At 41.9% G+C, this 16,675-nt stretch overlaps 1 protein-coding gene across 7 annotated transcripts in view; it reads right to left on the bottom strand.

Moving 5' to 3' along the window:
• Positions 1-1,246: 1,246 nt before the first annotated feature.
• LOC111250688 (metal transporter CNNM4-like) overlaps positions 1,247-16,675 on the bottom strand; it is a 49,207-nt gene continuing 33,778 nt past the window's right edge. For 6 of the 7 annotated variants that reach the window (XM_086990600.1, XM_086990603.1, XM_086990601.1 and 3 more), the window contains 9 exons: positions 10,507-10,660; positions 9,828-10,084; positions 9,408-9,624; positions 8,808-9,077; positions 8,073-8,207; positions 7,602-7,886; positions 6,337-7,281; positions 4,995-5,154; positions 1,247-4,068 (listed from right to left, as the gene is read on the bottom strand). In XM_086990600.1, coding sequence (XP_086846726.1) covers positions 3,714-4,068; positions 4,995-5,154; positions 6,337-7,281; positions 7,602-7,886; positions 8,073-8,207; positions 8,808-9,077; positions 9,408-9,624; positions 9,828-10,084; positions 10,507-10,660 — 2,778 coding nt within the window. In that variant the 3' untranslated portion in view covers positions 1,247-3,713. The remainder of the gene's footprint in view (positions 4,069-4,994; positions 5,155-6,336; positions 7,282-7,601; positions 7,887-8,072; positions 8,208-8,807; positions 9,078-9,407; positions 9,625-9,827; positions 10,085-10,506; positions 10,661-16,675) is intronic. The other variant, XM_086990605.1, reaches the window with a different exon arrangement.

Below are 16,675 nucleotides of genomic sequence, written 5' to 3'. Positions count from 1 at the left end.
ATATATATATACACAGCGCCAAAACACACTGCACGTACGTTCACAGAGCTTTCAGGTCGTTAGAATCCAACATGTCTATATGTGTATGTATAGAATAGTTGTATGTATGTATGTATGTGTGTCAGTATGCTAAAGCGATGATGGTATGAATCAGTGTTCAGAAACTGCGCCTCTATACTTGGTTATTTTTCTGCCAGCCTATCTTGTTTCTATTTGCTTTTGCGTCCGGAACAATTTATGCTGTTATTTTTCTGATACTGTTTACTCAGAAGAACAACTATAATGCTAGATAGCGCAGCAATAGACACAAGTCAGACTGTGCGCTTGGGGATATCAGAATTTGTTTGTCCATCGTGTTGTTGACCGGCTCTACGTAGTTGCTCTTTTGTGGCTGCTCATTTCATTTGCTTCGTCATGTGCTTCGTGGCAGCTTCTTTTTTGATTTATCTAATAGTAGAAGCACTTGTGTTATACTTCATGGCTATAAACTTCGTTTCGTACTGAGAGCCAGCCCTCTGAGAATACCTAACGGCGTAAACTCCAAAAAATTAGTATTTTGTAGCTGCCTGTGCTTTGGCACAAAACGACGTCTCATCGCCCACGAGTACGAAGAATGAAAAACAGGATAAAAAGGTTGCGTCATTTAGGCGCAGATCAGCAACAACCTCATTACCTCACAGTTTGCGGCGGATGACTTGTTCAAGCTCGAAATCCTACAGCTTCTTAATTCAATTAGTCACGCGCACAGCAGGGGTACCTCCGTCATTTCTATATGCGCACAACAACTTTGGTGCGCACGATTCGCTTGCAGAACACCCCTGGTCTGCTAAGCATGTCGTGACATAATAAATTAGCTGCTACCTATCTAGAATAGAGTAGATCTATAATCTCCCTTGACATATTTGCTAAGTCAGCACGTAGGCGTAACAGGCTATAGATGTTGGAAGAAGACACACGATCCGAGTTTGGCGATGCGCATATGGCAATAATGATTTTCATCTCGTTTGTTTTAAGATGATAGCCTCAAGATTGAAGCTGCTCACCCCCTGGCAAAACCTACATACAAACAAAGTCAATCAGGGCTGCTACTCCGTCACTGCTGTTGTCGCTTCAGTTTCTGGGGCAGTTAACCTTAGGGGTTCCTCGCTTTGCCCAGATCATGTCGCAAGTAGAAACACTGCACGAAAAATATCGATGGGGAGAAGGCAGTTGATCCGAAATGTCAACAAATGAGGAGGCACAAAAGTAACGTAGCGTCTACTGAATTTATAATCCATTCATCAATAGTCCGTTTCAACCATCAAATCAGCTATAATGAATATGTTCTTTCATTTCTTTGGTCGGCATCATCAGTATTAGTGTTGCTGCTGCTGCTGCTGCTGCTGTTGCCATAACTGTGTACCTACCTATGCAATCTCCGCATCCTCATGTACCCTAAAAATGCTATTAAGATAAGAATTTTACCAGCTGTTACCAGGGGTTGTCTCACTGGTAACAGATAGTCCTCAACAATAGTAATGAGGTTCATTCACCTCAACTCGAGCAAGATAAACGTTTAGCTTTGTCAATATGAAGTGTGATGCACTTTATAACTCATCTCGTACGTTGCCGGTTCATCACGCTGCGTCTCATACAAATATGCCCACAGAAAACACCAAAACAGTTCTTTTTTCGCAACCCGTGTCGATGACGACGACAGCAATAGCAACAAGCAAATATAAACCTCTAGGTATAAACGCTTTCCACTGTAACAATTTCAAATAAAAACCATTTTAATCAAATGACAAAGCAAAAACAGAATAGTCATAGCACAATCACAAAGGTTACTTTACACTTTTTCGACTGAGCCCACCACACATACATCCGCCCACATCTACTCCATCCGATTGCTACTGCGCGTCATACATCATCATAATTACCGACACCGCGGCCGCCATTACTTCACCTAGTTTTAAGACAAACCTAACACTATGTGGTAGAGCAAACCTAAGGTACATTCACTCCGTCGCTTAAAAAAATTCAAATCATCAAACACTCGTTGCTTAAATACAACATCAGCACTCATTTACTTTTCATTTAGATCAAATATAACCATGAGAATAGTTCCACTAGTTGTAAAAAGCGTTTGAATAAATAAAACGAGAACACATAAGTAGAGCAAACTACATCGTTGAAAATATTCTTATTTATCTCATAATACAGAAATGGTTACTGCAGATAATGACATCATAAAAAATGGTGCTTATATACTTTACGAATTATAGCTTCATCTTTGTATAATATCTAGAAATAAAAAGAACACTATCGAAACGTATATGAGTATATATAAGTTACGCTCATACAGCGAGTTGACTTTGGTACATTTTGTAAGTTTTTGCAGTTGCCACCTTCTGTTAAGCCACTCAAGACCAAGGTCCTGTATTTTGTTATCGTAAACACCATCCTAAGCACTTTTGCATGGTTCATGGTCAACGCAACAACAGTTTTTTTGCTGAATTTAACGAAACTACGACTTCTTAATGAGAATTAATTTTTCGTAAATATTGGGCTAAATGAAAGCGATACTACCATTAGCACGGATTAGTTACTAAATAAACATAACATTATATCCGCAAGCACAAAATTTGAGCAAAGGAAACTGACTCAAAAAATAAGTAATCGTTCTTATTTGTCATTTGTGCTCGCTGCTTACTTTTATCACTTCGACTATAAAAATGAGCGGCGGCGGCGGCGGCGGCGGCGGCGGCGAATGAAGTTTAAATGACCCTAGTTTACATTATGATGGTGATGATGACGATGATCATTATTAAAATTATTACCAAATTAACAACGAAACCTGAATTAACGTCGTCTGGCCTACCTCTCACTCTTTCGTTCTTTTTCTCTCTCTCGCGCGCGCGCGCGCGCGCGCGCGCCTGCTCCCGTTAGCCGTTTCTAATTACTACTATTATATTATTCTTTCGTTGCTCTCGCAGACGAATTTCTCACTTGTTTTCCTATGTTAAAATGTCATCATCCTGTCGCGTGCACTGCATTTCTTTTTCGATTTGTGTCTTTATGTTAGCTGATACTTTATTGACGTTCTCATTTATAGATAGGACAGATAAATAAGGAAATGTAAGAATTTTAGCAGAGCAACTATCTGTTATTATAATGCTGTGTTATCAATTACTATACACGAGCTGGAGCTTAAGACGACCAGTGTGGCTATTACTATTACTTCTTCTACATTATGCTGGAAGGAATTAGTTTTGTGTAGAAATTCACTCCCGTTTGAGAACCATTTGCGAATGATCTGGCTACTGTTGTTTACTTTCACACGATCGCAAACAGATACATAGCGCGTAATCTATTCAGACGCGGTCCGATTTTAGCTCAGCGGAGCGTCTCAGTTCAGTGAAAACCTCTGCCATTCGATTTTACTCCCTTTTTTGGGAAATCTTTCTTTGATGGCATTTGAACTGGCAGGGCCGCTGGTAAGAGCACCTAGCAACTGCGACTTCTATCGCTAAAAGCAACTTCTATCAATGTTACTAGTATTGCCCATTAGAATTAGTTCGGGTACATAACAGATTGAATGCCAAGGACGTAGTTCTTTCTTCCGAGTAAATTAAGGCGGTTGACTATCCGTTCGGGCTAATTGCGTCATAACAGTAGCTGTTTCGTTTTCACCATCGGTCTGCGTGATGATATATATGCGGTGTATGTGTTTATCAACTAGTGGGCGGCTGCTGATGCACGCCATGTTCATTGCTGCTGCTGCTGCTGCTCGAAGTGTGTCCGCTTAGCAGAAGGGTTCTTTCGTTTACATCGCGAGGCTCTAATGGTTCACGAGCTGTGCCTGAGCCTGGTGGAAGATACTGTTGTGGCTGTTGTCCAGATGAGGCCCTGCTGTTATTTGCAGATGAAGAAGTGACCGCCGATAGGCCGGGAAGGCCTGCGGGCGGCCTGGCTCCCTTACTACCGTTGCCGGTGCCCGTACTTAACGGTAGGCCTTGTCCTTTGGCTGCGGTACCGGCAGCACTGCCGACGACATCGATTATTACCGATTTATTCGATTCCGGAGATCTGTGACAAATTTAGTAACACATTTGATATGGAGCCGACAGAAACACAAACACGAGACTCACTTAATCATATACGCATTGCTTAGAGATTAATTACGATATGTGATTAGTGCATACGTAGTAAAACACTACTGAGTTTTCATGAGCTCTCAGTCGCTAATATCGCCAATCGGCGAAAAGAATCGATCTTTAAGGCCGGATTGCTATCACTAATGTATGCTCAGGTAAATGTATACGCTACTAGGCCACTCACAGAGAAATGGGCGAATAAAAGTGGTTTTCCGTCTAGTTTTCAAGAGGTTGCCAATCATAATAAGCTGTTTTGATACCTACTGAGCTTCTCGGATCTAGGTTCACGGTTTGCTTTAAATAAAGCGAACCGGACAAATTCGCATGTGCGGTACAATAGAAAAATGCCATTTACTAATTAGGTCTGTCCACAAGCGTACACATCTCGCGACTATTTACATTACTTTTTATGATCATATAAGTTGCAAAGTGGAACGTTTTCGTAATATCAGGTTTGTCTAGTGAACTTACAGACATGAGGTAATATCTAAGTTCAAAACTCGCAGCTGGTTTCGTGCAGTATGAAACTGTGTATGTAGGACAAGATGGCGCTACTGATATTCCGTTCGTCAATATTGTTGCTAATGTAGTTTGGATGAGTCGAGGTGGTAACGATGAACTTTTGGTCTACATAGCTGTGGCATAGCTTTACAGAGGTCTGCCTCAGAGGCTGTGTCGTCGACTAACTAGGTGGAAACGGAGAACAGAACAGAGCTGAGCTCGTTGAAATCAGTCGCCATAAAATGAGAATCGCATACGCACAGATACGTATAGGCTGAACGCACGATAATACGACTAGTCCCTATTGCTTGCTAAATAGTTTGCCAACGTATAACGACGGAAAAGTATATAAAGTACCTTATAACTTGTTGTTGGGTAGTGCTAGATGGCTGTACAGCCATAGTGGTGTGTAGTTCATGTAACGGTATCGAGGCGATCGAGGCATCGGAACTCCGTGTAAGCGGAGCTGCTAGCACTGGAGGTCCCGAAAAACTCGCTGAACTCAAACAAGGCGTGCCTATTACATGTGAATAATTGCACAAAAAAATGGCAAACATAAATAATTTGTTAGAACTAACATCCATCCTAAAACGATGTCATTTGTGTAACGCGTTAATTATAAACTAAAGTTAGTGGGCGTTGTCAATACGTTGTAGTTAGGTTAAGCTAGTCCACAACTGGCACTTCAGTCCGGATCAGACAACAGGCCATCAACAAAAGCATCTCCCTCCGAGTTCAATTATAATATAACAGAGCACAAGTTACGGGCACAGGCTGAAAGCAGTGTCACACTACTAGAAATACCATCATATGTCTGTTATGAACACGTTATATACTCAGCTAGACGTTGCTAGTTGCTAAAAAAAAAAGACGAACAAATCAATCAACCGTAATTATTTGCTTTTCGATAAAAAGTAAGAGCTGGATGACGGACTGACGTAATGATGCAGGCATCATACACAATACATTTACAGAGAAACAGATAGCATAGCCGTCTTCGTTTTGTTTGTTTACGCAGCCAACAATAGGGCAGTACGTACAGGTTGAAGGGCATTTTCTAACAGGTGTATTTCGGCATACGGACCTAAGAGATAAGAAAGTGGTGATATACGACAGTAAGCGTGGGTTACAACAGTGGTCTTCGAAGTAAAAGCATCGAGATATTTGTTCAACGACGACACTATCGCTCGCAGACAACACAGTAAACGTTGCACAGTCAGGCGTAGAAACGCACGCACGCACGCACACAAACGTATATATATATATATATATATATATATGGTCATGAACAGGTGCAAGCAAAGCTTATTATGCTTCGGCTGTGACACGATGTTGAGTGAACGGCACACGACAGTATAGGGGCATTTATCTCTTTGCAATGGAGGGACACAGTGGAGAGTCATCGGCAGAAAACGGTATCGTTTGTCTACACAAGTTTAATCAAATGATGCGGGTTGTGGTGTCAAAAATAGCATGGTTAATTTCTTTGCGTATCCTGATCACCCGACTGGTTGCATCACCCGAGACCTGCTAAAACTAAGGAGATAGGTAACAGCACACAGCTTGTCTAGGGACCTCCGAATCTTTAGCTCTGGCATGGCTGAAACATTGCATGCGGATACATTAATCACATGTATCTTAGTGGTACTTGATTAAAGGTGGCTGTGCCGCTTCAGCTAGACCTAGTCTGCCCTCTTGCCTGCTGTGTTGTTGTTGTTGTTGTTGTTGTTGCTGTTGCTGTTGTTGTTGTTGTTGTTGTTGTTGTTGTATGCGTGTTGTTGGGTGTGCTTTTGGGGAACGATGCCTCCGCTCATCTGCGTCATAACAGACGATGAGTGCCGCTTTGCTCCGAGTTGCTCCAGCCGCAACTCTCCTAGCCCTCCGTATGTGCTACTTCTGAATCCGAAATTAGCGGGGGGAGCATTAGCCGAGTATGCAGCAGCTAACAGGGGTGCTTTTTCACTCATGTCCTTGTCCTTGGCCGTGCCTTTGCCTGAATCACTATCTCTGTCCATGCAGCCACCACCTGGTGCACAATCGTACTTCTGCTGCTGTTGCTGATGGTGGCCAGTGCCATGATCATTATCTTCAGTCGACTTTTCGTGAAGTGCTTCCAAGTTCGAAGTTCGCGCCCTTGGCGATGTTGGGGGTGTAGCCGAAATGTGGCACTTACCGGCCCCTGAGGTCAATCCAGCCTTGGCGGTCGTCGCCGCTGGTGTCGTTGGTGTTGATGTGTTGTTGCCGCAGGTCAGCGATCCGTGTGCGGAAAACGCCTCGGCCGGTGCTGCTGTTGTCGTCGTGGCCGCCTGACCAACGTGTCCTACATTATGGTTCACGCTGGCCGTAGGACCACCGCCGCCTGTCGTATTCCGGTGGCGATTACTGGTGTTGAGAGCATTTAGCACGTTAGCCCACTCCGTCTCGAGGCTAGCAGCGGTTGATCGGTTAGACCGATCAAGTCGGGACGTCTTGTACGCGGCCGCATAGACGCTGCGGTGGACACGCATGTAAAGCACGTTCGTAACCGCCTCGACCGAATAGTCGGGCGTAAAGGCGCGTTCTGCTAAATGTATGCATTCACTCGCCGGCGACGCAAGTGACAACTGTGAGGCGCTGTTATCCGCTGTCCCCGGAAATTTGCCCTCTGAAGACCACAATAAATAAATTGCAGAGGTCGCAACGTTAGAAGGTACTAATAAATAGTCTATCATCCATGCACTCCTGCAAAATCAGTTACAAGTTCAAAACATTTAAAATATGTACGTATAATAGAGCATAGCATACATAAGCGCCGCTTGTTCTGTGTTATAGAAAACATAACAGTTGAAAAATGCACGTGAAGTTCTCCAAAGTAGGATGAAGGAAAAGTTAACAACCATTCATGGAAACATTATTAACTTATCGGAGTAATGTGTCGATATTGTCGATCGGATTACGACCTTTTTATTCCCCTACTGTACTTACCACCGGCCTGACCAGCTACAGGCAAAAGAAATATCGCAGGCACTCCAAAATAGGAAAACGGTCCTGCTTCGTGCTGAAGCTCCTCGTTAGCGCTTGTGTGGAGAGTCACTTTAGCGCGGCCTTCGAGTAGAAGAGCGAAATAATCGGTCGCTTTACCCGCCCGGTAGATAAACTTTCTCGAATCGTCCGCCAGCTCATCCGCTTTAATGTGGATGAAGATGTTCTGCACCATCAGACGCCGAAGGACATTTTCCGAGACATACTCTCGCTTAAACGGCTCAACAGCTATAATTGTACACAACGTTGGAAACATACGACTTGTTCATATAGGTGCAGCTTTTTCTTTATTTTAGCTACATGGACGTATGTGCTTAGCACATAGTTGCCGAACAGCGCACAACTTAAATTCAACGATGTCTGCTGCTGAAGTTATAGAAAGGCAGCTAATATCGAATTCGCTCGTTGACTTACCCGTTGAGAGAAACTGGAAGGTAGCAAGCGCTAGTGGAGCTGGAATAACACTTCTGGCGTTAATTTTCGCAAAGTCAGTAAAGTCCTGCTTGGAGAGTTGTACTTCTTTACGCTTCTTGCGTTCACGATTATCCGCTGCAAAACAGAATCAACAAACAAATCATATTCCTTTTGCATTAAACGATAGTAGTGATGATGGCAGGTACTGATGGATAGAATTGACGTTTTGCCATGAGTTCTGCTAATATATTTCTGCTAGGCCACTCGCATAACACTACCACATCGTTTACGTGAAAGAAGCCAACAAAAGTAAAACGACGCTAGTGCCGACAGTCTTACACTTCGTAAATAGCCCTGTTTCATTAGTCTGTATCAGGAGAATTAAGTAAACCGGAAAGGAGCTAAAACGGTAACGGAACAAGTTAGAGGGCATTGGCCTTCGCTTATTCTTGTTCGAAAGCCATTGCTTATACAATTATACGTATGACATACGAACAACATATAATTAGAGTCCTCTTCTTAAAATTTCAATGGAACTTCCTTTTTTTGGAACTCTATTTTGTGTAAAACTTTCATGGATGATTTAACTTTTTTAATGTTTTCTCTAAAGTACGTAGTGTTATATAGGTGTATATTTGTAGAATAACGAAAGAAATGTACGAAAGTGTACGAAAGCTCTCCTTTCAAACCACCAAACCGTGTAGCCTTTCAAAGATCGTGTGGGCGAAAACTTACTGAGAACATCGGTTTCATCGACGATCTCGATTTTTAGGATCTCCTCAATGACGTCCTCTAAGGTGACAATACCAACTACGGAATAAACGGGGTCGGCGCCCTCTCCCATACGGATAGATTGCACAATCGACATATGACTTTTGCCCTTCTTGAACTCGTCCAACAGCTCATCCAAGCACTGGTCCTCAAAGCAGTACGTGAGCGGGTGCTTATAAAAGTCACATACTGTCTTCAATGGGAATGCATCTCCCGGATCAATGAATGCTAGATCTGAAGCGTCAACCGTCGCAGAGTTAGTATGTTACCATGTTACCAAACCCGTATGGGCTTCGAGCCTAAGTCGTGATGATGATGATGATGATGATGATCAGCATGGCGCTGCAATTGCTGCCATCAGCAGTTAGCGATGATAGTTTACGTTTAGTTTGCCTTTACTATGTATTCATACTTTCCAACTTGTATTTCTGTTGACATGATTATTACGCGACGACATATTATAGGGTTATGTTCATGTACGGGACATCTGTGTTAGGCAATGAACGCCTGTAATAACAAACGCCTATTTCATCGAACCTAGGCATACTTTATTTGGTGCTTTACCTTTGATATTGAGCAAACCGACGATAGTATCTCGGTTGCCCTCGTAAATGGGTATACGGGTATAGCCTTGTCGGATGATGTTTGAGACGGTCTCGAAGTCGAGAACGGTGTTGTATGGCAGCATGAAGACGTCGTCGATACGCGTCATAATATGTCCCGCTTGTTTTGTTTTCAGCTCTAGCGCTCCCGAGATTATATTTACCTCTTCATTTGCCAGCTGTTATTTGCGAGTTGGTACAGATATCAATTGTAATTAACAACAATTTACTAAATAGGTATTATATGGATTTGCTAGCAATATTTGTAGTCATAGCGTAATAATAACCAGGATTCGAAGTTTTTTGAGTGAAAATAAAGTTTGGATTATTTTTTATTTATTCTGGGCGCCAAAACAGTAGAAATCGTATCTCAGTTGCCTACCTGTGTGTAATCCATTGTAAGTTTGATGTACTGGATGAGTTTTTCTCGATCGTAAACATGGCCAATTTCCTCACCGAGTACATAATCTAATGCTCGTGAGATGGGGTATGACGCAAGAAATGTCAGTACCATGAAGATTTTCGTAATAATAAGAGTGCGTGCTCCAACTTCAAGGCCATGGCGGGAACAGATCGCCTGCGGAATGATTTCTCCAAAAACGACGATAGCCATCGTCGAGCCCAAGATTGCGATCAAGCCTATTTCAGAGTATTAGAACATGAATAAAACAAAATATGAGTACGTAAAATGGCTGTTTTGTAGCACAGAGCGGACAATTCGTTACTTAAAATTGGACAACTCAATGTACGCTACCTCAGTGATCTTTTGTTGCTTCTCGTTATCGCGTATGGATACGTTGAACTAAGTTTTAAGTGAAACCTTTGTCAATCACATGTGTTCAGAAGGACCAAATGCGGGTACGCCTGCTTTAGCTAGTTAGCTAGCTAGTTGCGTTCAAAACGTATGATTTCAACGCAATGCTTTCATTACTAAAAGTTGGAATACTTTATTTCTCGGCTGTCACGTACATAAAAGCTAGAATGCTTATACCTATATATGTACTTACCATAATATTTTAACAATATTATGGTAAGTACATATATAGGTTAATCGTACGTACCTGAAGTAAGGTCATCTAACAGGATTGTCAGCGTACTGTTAACAAGAACGTTTCCAAGTAGTAACGAGCAAAGTAGATAATTTCCGTTCTTGCGTAATGGGGCAATCGCCTTTGCGCACTTCTGTTCTGATGGGGTGCCACAAGACTCAATGACCTGTCGAAAAAATACGGATAATAATTCAGGACGATAGCATGACGACAAATGGTCGACAGATTGAACACAGTTAGCATTGACACCCGGTTTCGTAGTGGCTTTCGTTGTCGTCAACACTCGTCACTGTGTGTATTGAACAATCGATGGTAACGCATTGTATCATCGGTTATGACACGCGCGCGCATTGATGTCGCTCAGTATTACCTTTACTCGAACTGCTGTTGCTGCTTCGCAAGCACACGCACCACAAGCTACTACTACCTGTTCGGAAATTTTTTTTTGCTATTTTAATAATGTTTTTTCTAAGACAATAATTTTTCAAGAAAGATTTTCCCTTGCCAGGCCCACCCTAATTGACCACCGAAAGTGGTCAATCGATTCTAGTGTTTCGCAGTCCGTTGGCAAAGAAAGTGAAGATCTGTGCCTGTATGAGATCGTGTCCTTTTACGTGAAGTATAGGCTTTACTAAGGTGATTTTAATTAAGTGATAATCACTTGACGAACATAGATTTTTTCAATATTCCCGTATGACAAAAGTAATTCAAGGCTTTTCATTGGGGTCGGTCATCTAGGGACATCTGCGTTGGGCTGAAATTCTGCTCTTCGATTCGATACCATCCAAACGAAAATAATACTAAAACAGTTCTAAAATGTCAAGGCATGTGGTTTCGATACAATTCGACGTCTAGGCAAGATTCGAAATTAAGTATAGTTTTTAGCTAGAACAAGTGTTTGAGGTATTTACCGTTTACAGCACAAGCTTGACAGCGGCAAGAAAAACACATTTTTTTTGTAAAGATTTTTAAGTGTAAATTTTCGATCGGATCTACCAAACAGGGTTTTGCGTTGAGTGTTTGAAAGTACGTTAACTGATTCAGGAAGACGTTGTTTGATTACGCCGATAATTCGAGGATTTTTTTGCTAAAAAAAACAAAAAACTTCTATTTTTTGAATTGCTCTCAATAATAATTTCGTCTACTGCGACAGCCTTCACTTTTCTTAGAAACGTTTTAAAGGGGTGAGTCATGAACAAAGGTCGCTACTTAAGGCGATTGTTGTGATATTAGTACATACATAGGCTAACTGAAAAATTAGCCGCTCGCCTGATCTGTTTCAGTATTTCGCCTCTTTACTGCAGCCCTGTCAGGGTACGGATAGTCCTAAGCGACAGAATAGGCCTCCAAATGATCCAGCTATAGAGATTTTTTAGTAATTTTATGATCAGCTGCAGAATCAGTTGGGACTATTTCGAAATATTCAGTGTTTGAGTTATTACTTCAAGTTTATAAGGCACTGCACGAAAAAAGCAGACCCTATATCCATATGTTCATACTTTCTTATATGCAGTGTATTTCTCATACATCAATCACATATTCTCTTAACTGGTATTGACTATCGGAAAGGTAGAGAGAGACCGTTTTTCTAGCTAGATGGTTTTAAAGGCACCCATTACCAGGCGGTGTGAGTCGCGTCAGATCGGTGTTATTCGGTCGGTGTCGAAAAGTTATGAAAAGTTTGGCTGTAGCAAAAACTATTGAGACGCCTTTATTCAGACAAGATAGAACCGCTTGAATATCCGTAAAATTTCTTCTAAATATTTGATATATTTTTTGTTTATTAATTTGTTACGACAAAGGCAGAAACTCTGTCCAGGTTTATAAAAAAGTTGTGCCGTTTATAGTCAACATCGACTAGCGGAGGAAACGGCCTAAAGATAACTCTGTCGCTTTTGTTCTGGAAATTTCGATGGAAAAGATGCCTCTTGTAGCGGTCAACAAATCACGGAAAAACTAGATGAAATTATTGTGAGAGATAAGAAAGACCGATCCGTGACTGACCATAACATCGGCAAGGAACAATCATCATTAAACCACATAAAATAGAGAAAGCTAGTTTCAAAAAAGAGCTCGATGTTAAGGTATCGTACGAATTGATGCAAGAGAACTTGGTCGATCGTATTTTCATCGGCGTCACTCGACAGAAACGTAACGAAATCAACCTACTTCTAAAGCGGTTGATCACGGCCGATGAAGGGTGGGTCACGTGTAGTGTACATCGAAGAAAAAATACAACAAGTATGCTGTACAATCTGTAGCAAAGTCTAAACTGACATTAAAAAAGGTGATGCCATGTGTTTGTGAGATTGGAAACAAATCGTCCGTTGTGACTTATTGCTACATATAAAAATAACTAATCTGAGCCTCTACTGCCAGCAACTAATAAGACTGTAACAAGCTATTGACAACAATCTACCGGACCTAGTGAACAGAACAGGCGTCGTCTGCTACCTACGACTAATTATAGCTTTAGGTACCCGGTAAAAATTGAAAGGACTTCGATTGAAATCTTAATGTGTTCGCTGCATAGCCCAGATTTCACACCATCAGGCTATTATCTGTTTCGGTTTCAGCAAAAATATGCAAGCATCATTTGGCAAGATTTTTTGCCCTGAAGCCTATAGTGATGGGATTATGGTTTTAACAGAAAAATAACAGAAAATCACGATCAAAATAGCGCAGATTTAGTTTAGTGATATAATTTAGAAAAAAAAATAGTCTACAAAAATTAATGCTTTTTCTCCAAGCTAGTATTTAGCAAGTAATTTTCTCAAAATCTTAATTTTCAAGACTAAAGCGATACGTCGGCATCACATGGTGGTAAAGAAGAATAATTTCTTTAGTGAAATGGTGTATACATATAGTATAGCAAATAATAATAATAATAGGTTATGGAGTACGTTTATATGATGTACTCTGGATATGTGCATAAAAGTTCTCTTATGCCGAGTAAGACCGGACCAACGTGGATTGGATTACTCTGTGAGCTGTGCGGATGTACGAGGCCAAAGTCAAATGCACCATGCTCGTCTCATAAATCTTTTGTGGGCCAACACGGTCATCTTTCAGGCAGGTGGGCGAACTCGCCCACAGTGACACTATCCATCCCACAATACAGACCGGCGATTCACTACCGACCCACTTTTAGTAACGACAAGCTGCATTCGCAAAGAGGTAATTCAAAGAGGATAAAAATTAGTTGTGCTACGCAGCAGCATTATCGAACGCTTATCCAGCGCGCGAAAGACCACATGCCAACAAATTTGTGACTCTTTCGTTTTGTTAGGGACATCCCCGCAAAGATGGCTTGCGCATAGCCAAACCCAAAGATGCGATCTTTGCGAATCTGATTTATGGTACTAGTCTTGTTAACGCCTCAGCCAATACAGAGACACCCGCAGAAAGTATCGGCAACCAACACCTACGCCGGCCTGTTTTTAAAAACCAGAAAATGCATTTTCACGTCCAAGGAGACCATATATCTAAGCCAAAAAACCACGCCACAATGGATCTTCTCTGGAGCACCGACCGCAGCTGGGCCTATATTGGCTCTTGAGATCCAAGATAATAGAAGATCTCGAAACGACCTTACAGCCGGGAGCCAACGGAATCGGACTAAGGTATAAAATGCGTTGGAAGTATCCGTAGAATTTTGAGACCCCTGGAATGGCAAAAAGGTTTCTAGGCGTATTTTATTTCTACTTTAGCCTAGCCCAAAGGTTGATTTTTTTCCTAGAATCCGCTTATACAATTCGATCTGTTTCATTTAACGTTGAGTTACATAATTTAGCATCAGTTTCGCCAATGACTTCAGGAAGAGATCGTTTTCGACATTATTCCATAAACACTGTCCTTCACATACTCACATAGAAAAAATTCGCGAGGATCGAGACAATCACCTGATACCATCGCCGCGCAATGTGATCAGCCGACTTTTTTTATACTGCTTATTGTTTGTTTCCTGCAAATTGCTTTGTCTTTTTACCACCAAAGGATAGACAGGTAGAGCTTGCCATTGACTGTTCCCGCGATTTCATCGTAGAAGAAAAAGGGCCCAGTGATACGTTCACTCCACAACCCGCTTCACGTAACGATTCGAAATCGCTACTCGACACTCACCCTTGAATTCTTTGAGTCCAAGATATAACAGTTTCATCTATTCCCATAGCTAAAATGTAACTGAAAATGAACTTCATTAGAGGCGATGATTTGATCAACGAAATTGTTAGAACGAGCCTTGCGCTTCAATATGGGATTAGCAAACAAACGACGCCTTCGTGGCTTTACCTTATTTGAGAGCGAGTCAGTTTCTTGATTAATCACGCAACGTTTCCTGCTTCAACGAGAACTATCGTCGGTACATTTACGACATAAGCGACAATTATGAAACATTACCGTGATAAACTTTGCATTGCGACAGTAATTTTTCAAGAAGAGTAAACGCTGCTACAAACTGTAGGCTTCCGTCATCATAAACGACACTTCGAGGTTATTACCAACAGCACAGTACTAATGTGCCTGTAAGAGAAGGTAAACCCATTTGTATAAAAATGTGTATGTGTGGAAACGAGCTCTTCTTTATAGGGAGAGGCCTTAGGTCATAGAACGTGATGGTCCGGTATGAGGTTTGCCAATGGCGAAGTCGGGATTTTGCGACACGCAACACACTTAGTACCAACGTCAGAACGTCGTGTCGGGACGATAAACTTAGACCTCAGGGGCTCGTTTAAGTTCGTCGACAGCGAAGTTCTTCGTATCTCGCTGCAGCATGATTATCGTACTCATTTGGTTGACCTTATGCCGGTTTCGAGGGCGATGTCGGGTGGCATGATTCAGGCAATAGAGGCTTCGCAGTAGTCCTTCGACGAAGTCGTGGCAGACATCGCGACGTGTTTCACATCTCGGCAGGGGGTAAACTACCTCCGGCAAGAACTACACAAGGTACATCAGCACTGGTGTCAGACACGCACGGACACCCGTATGCAGTAGTCTGGTCGAGCGCGTGATCCTGACGGCCAAAAGAAGCCTAGCTTCCCTTGATGACCAATTGCGCGGCTTGTCCCCGGAATCGGCGCCCCATGTAGTAACGTCTACAAACAAGGACTTAGGAAAGTCATCGCTGGAACTGGTTTTCAAATACTAGGCGTACCACCGAAATGAGCTTCTGGCTATAAATACGTCGAGAGGCGGGATGCCGCGGAGCTGCAAAACGCTCGTCTACAGCTCCGAAGTCTTCGAACTCTACAAGCATGGTAGGAGCGGGAAAAGACGTGCAGGGATGCGAACACAATGGCACCTCACAGCTGTCAGGTCGGCACACCCCTCGATCGACAGCTCATCGTGAACGCGGCGGATCTACGACAATATGTTCGAAAATATACCTCGGTAGCGCGGCACAACGTAAAGATACTTGCAGCAATAATGTAACACTATTTGTCTTAGGTAAGGATGGTTCGGATATGGATAAAAGGGCTCTTTAAAGCGGGAAAAAAATTGCAGTGTTCCTCTAGCAGCTTTGTTTATATATATGAGGTGAGAAATCTTTTTCGGATTTTTCAGAAGTTGCATGAAAATGTCAATAATACCTGTCGTCGATTTCGGGCCAGAAAGGAAAAATAAATCTCACTGGATGATAGCTGAATAGAAATAATAGCCTTCACTTAAATTGTAAAGCTCGTTTTTCGTTATAGCGAATTTATTGTTGTATTTTCGGCTTTTTTTTTTCTAGACGTAACAACAGTAGGTGAATGCGTGCGTGTCACGATAAACAATTCGGCGAAGCTTCACCCAGTTTTACTCTGTATATATCAGTGTCGGAAAAATTGACTTTTTTTTAACAAACAGTCATAGCAATAGGGTTATTAGTGGTAGACCTGAACCGCGTTTTTGGCAAAAGAACAAGATTTGGCAAATCTCGTTCCACTTGAAACTTTTATACGAGAAGCTCTTTTGTACGCTCAGAATATTAATAGTGTCAATATTCAGAGACGTGTAATCGAAAAATATTAAAAGTATTCAAATTATACAAATAATAATTAAAAAATTGCAGCAATAAAAATCTAGCAAAAGTCTTAAACCTATATCCTTGCGTAGCTGTTTCCGCCGTTTAGCCAACTTTTAAAATGCTTTTGTAAATTTTTTCAAGACCTTGTGTCAGATCGTCAGGGGCATTCAGAAG

The sequence above is a fragment of the Varroa destructor genome, unplaced genomic scaffold (assembly GCF_002443255.2).
Source record: "Varroa destructor unplaced genomic scaffold, Vdes_3.0 BEIS01000005.1, whole genome shotgun sequence".
Classification (NCBI taxonomy): domain Eukaryota; kingdom Metazoa; phylum Arthropoda; class Arachnida; order Mesostigmata; family Varroidae; genus Varroa; species Varroa destructor.
This window is presented reverse-complemented; position numbering and strand designations above follow the sequence as displayed.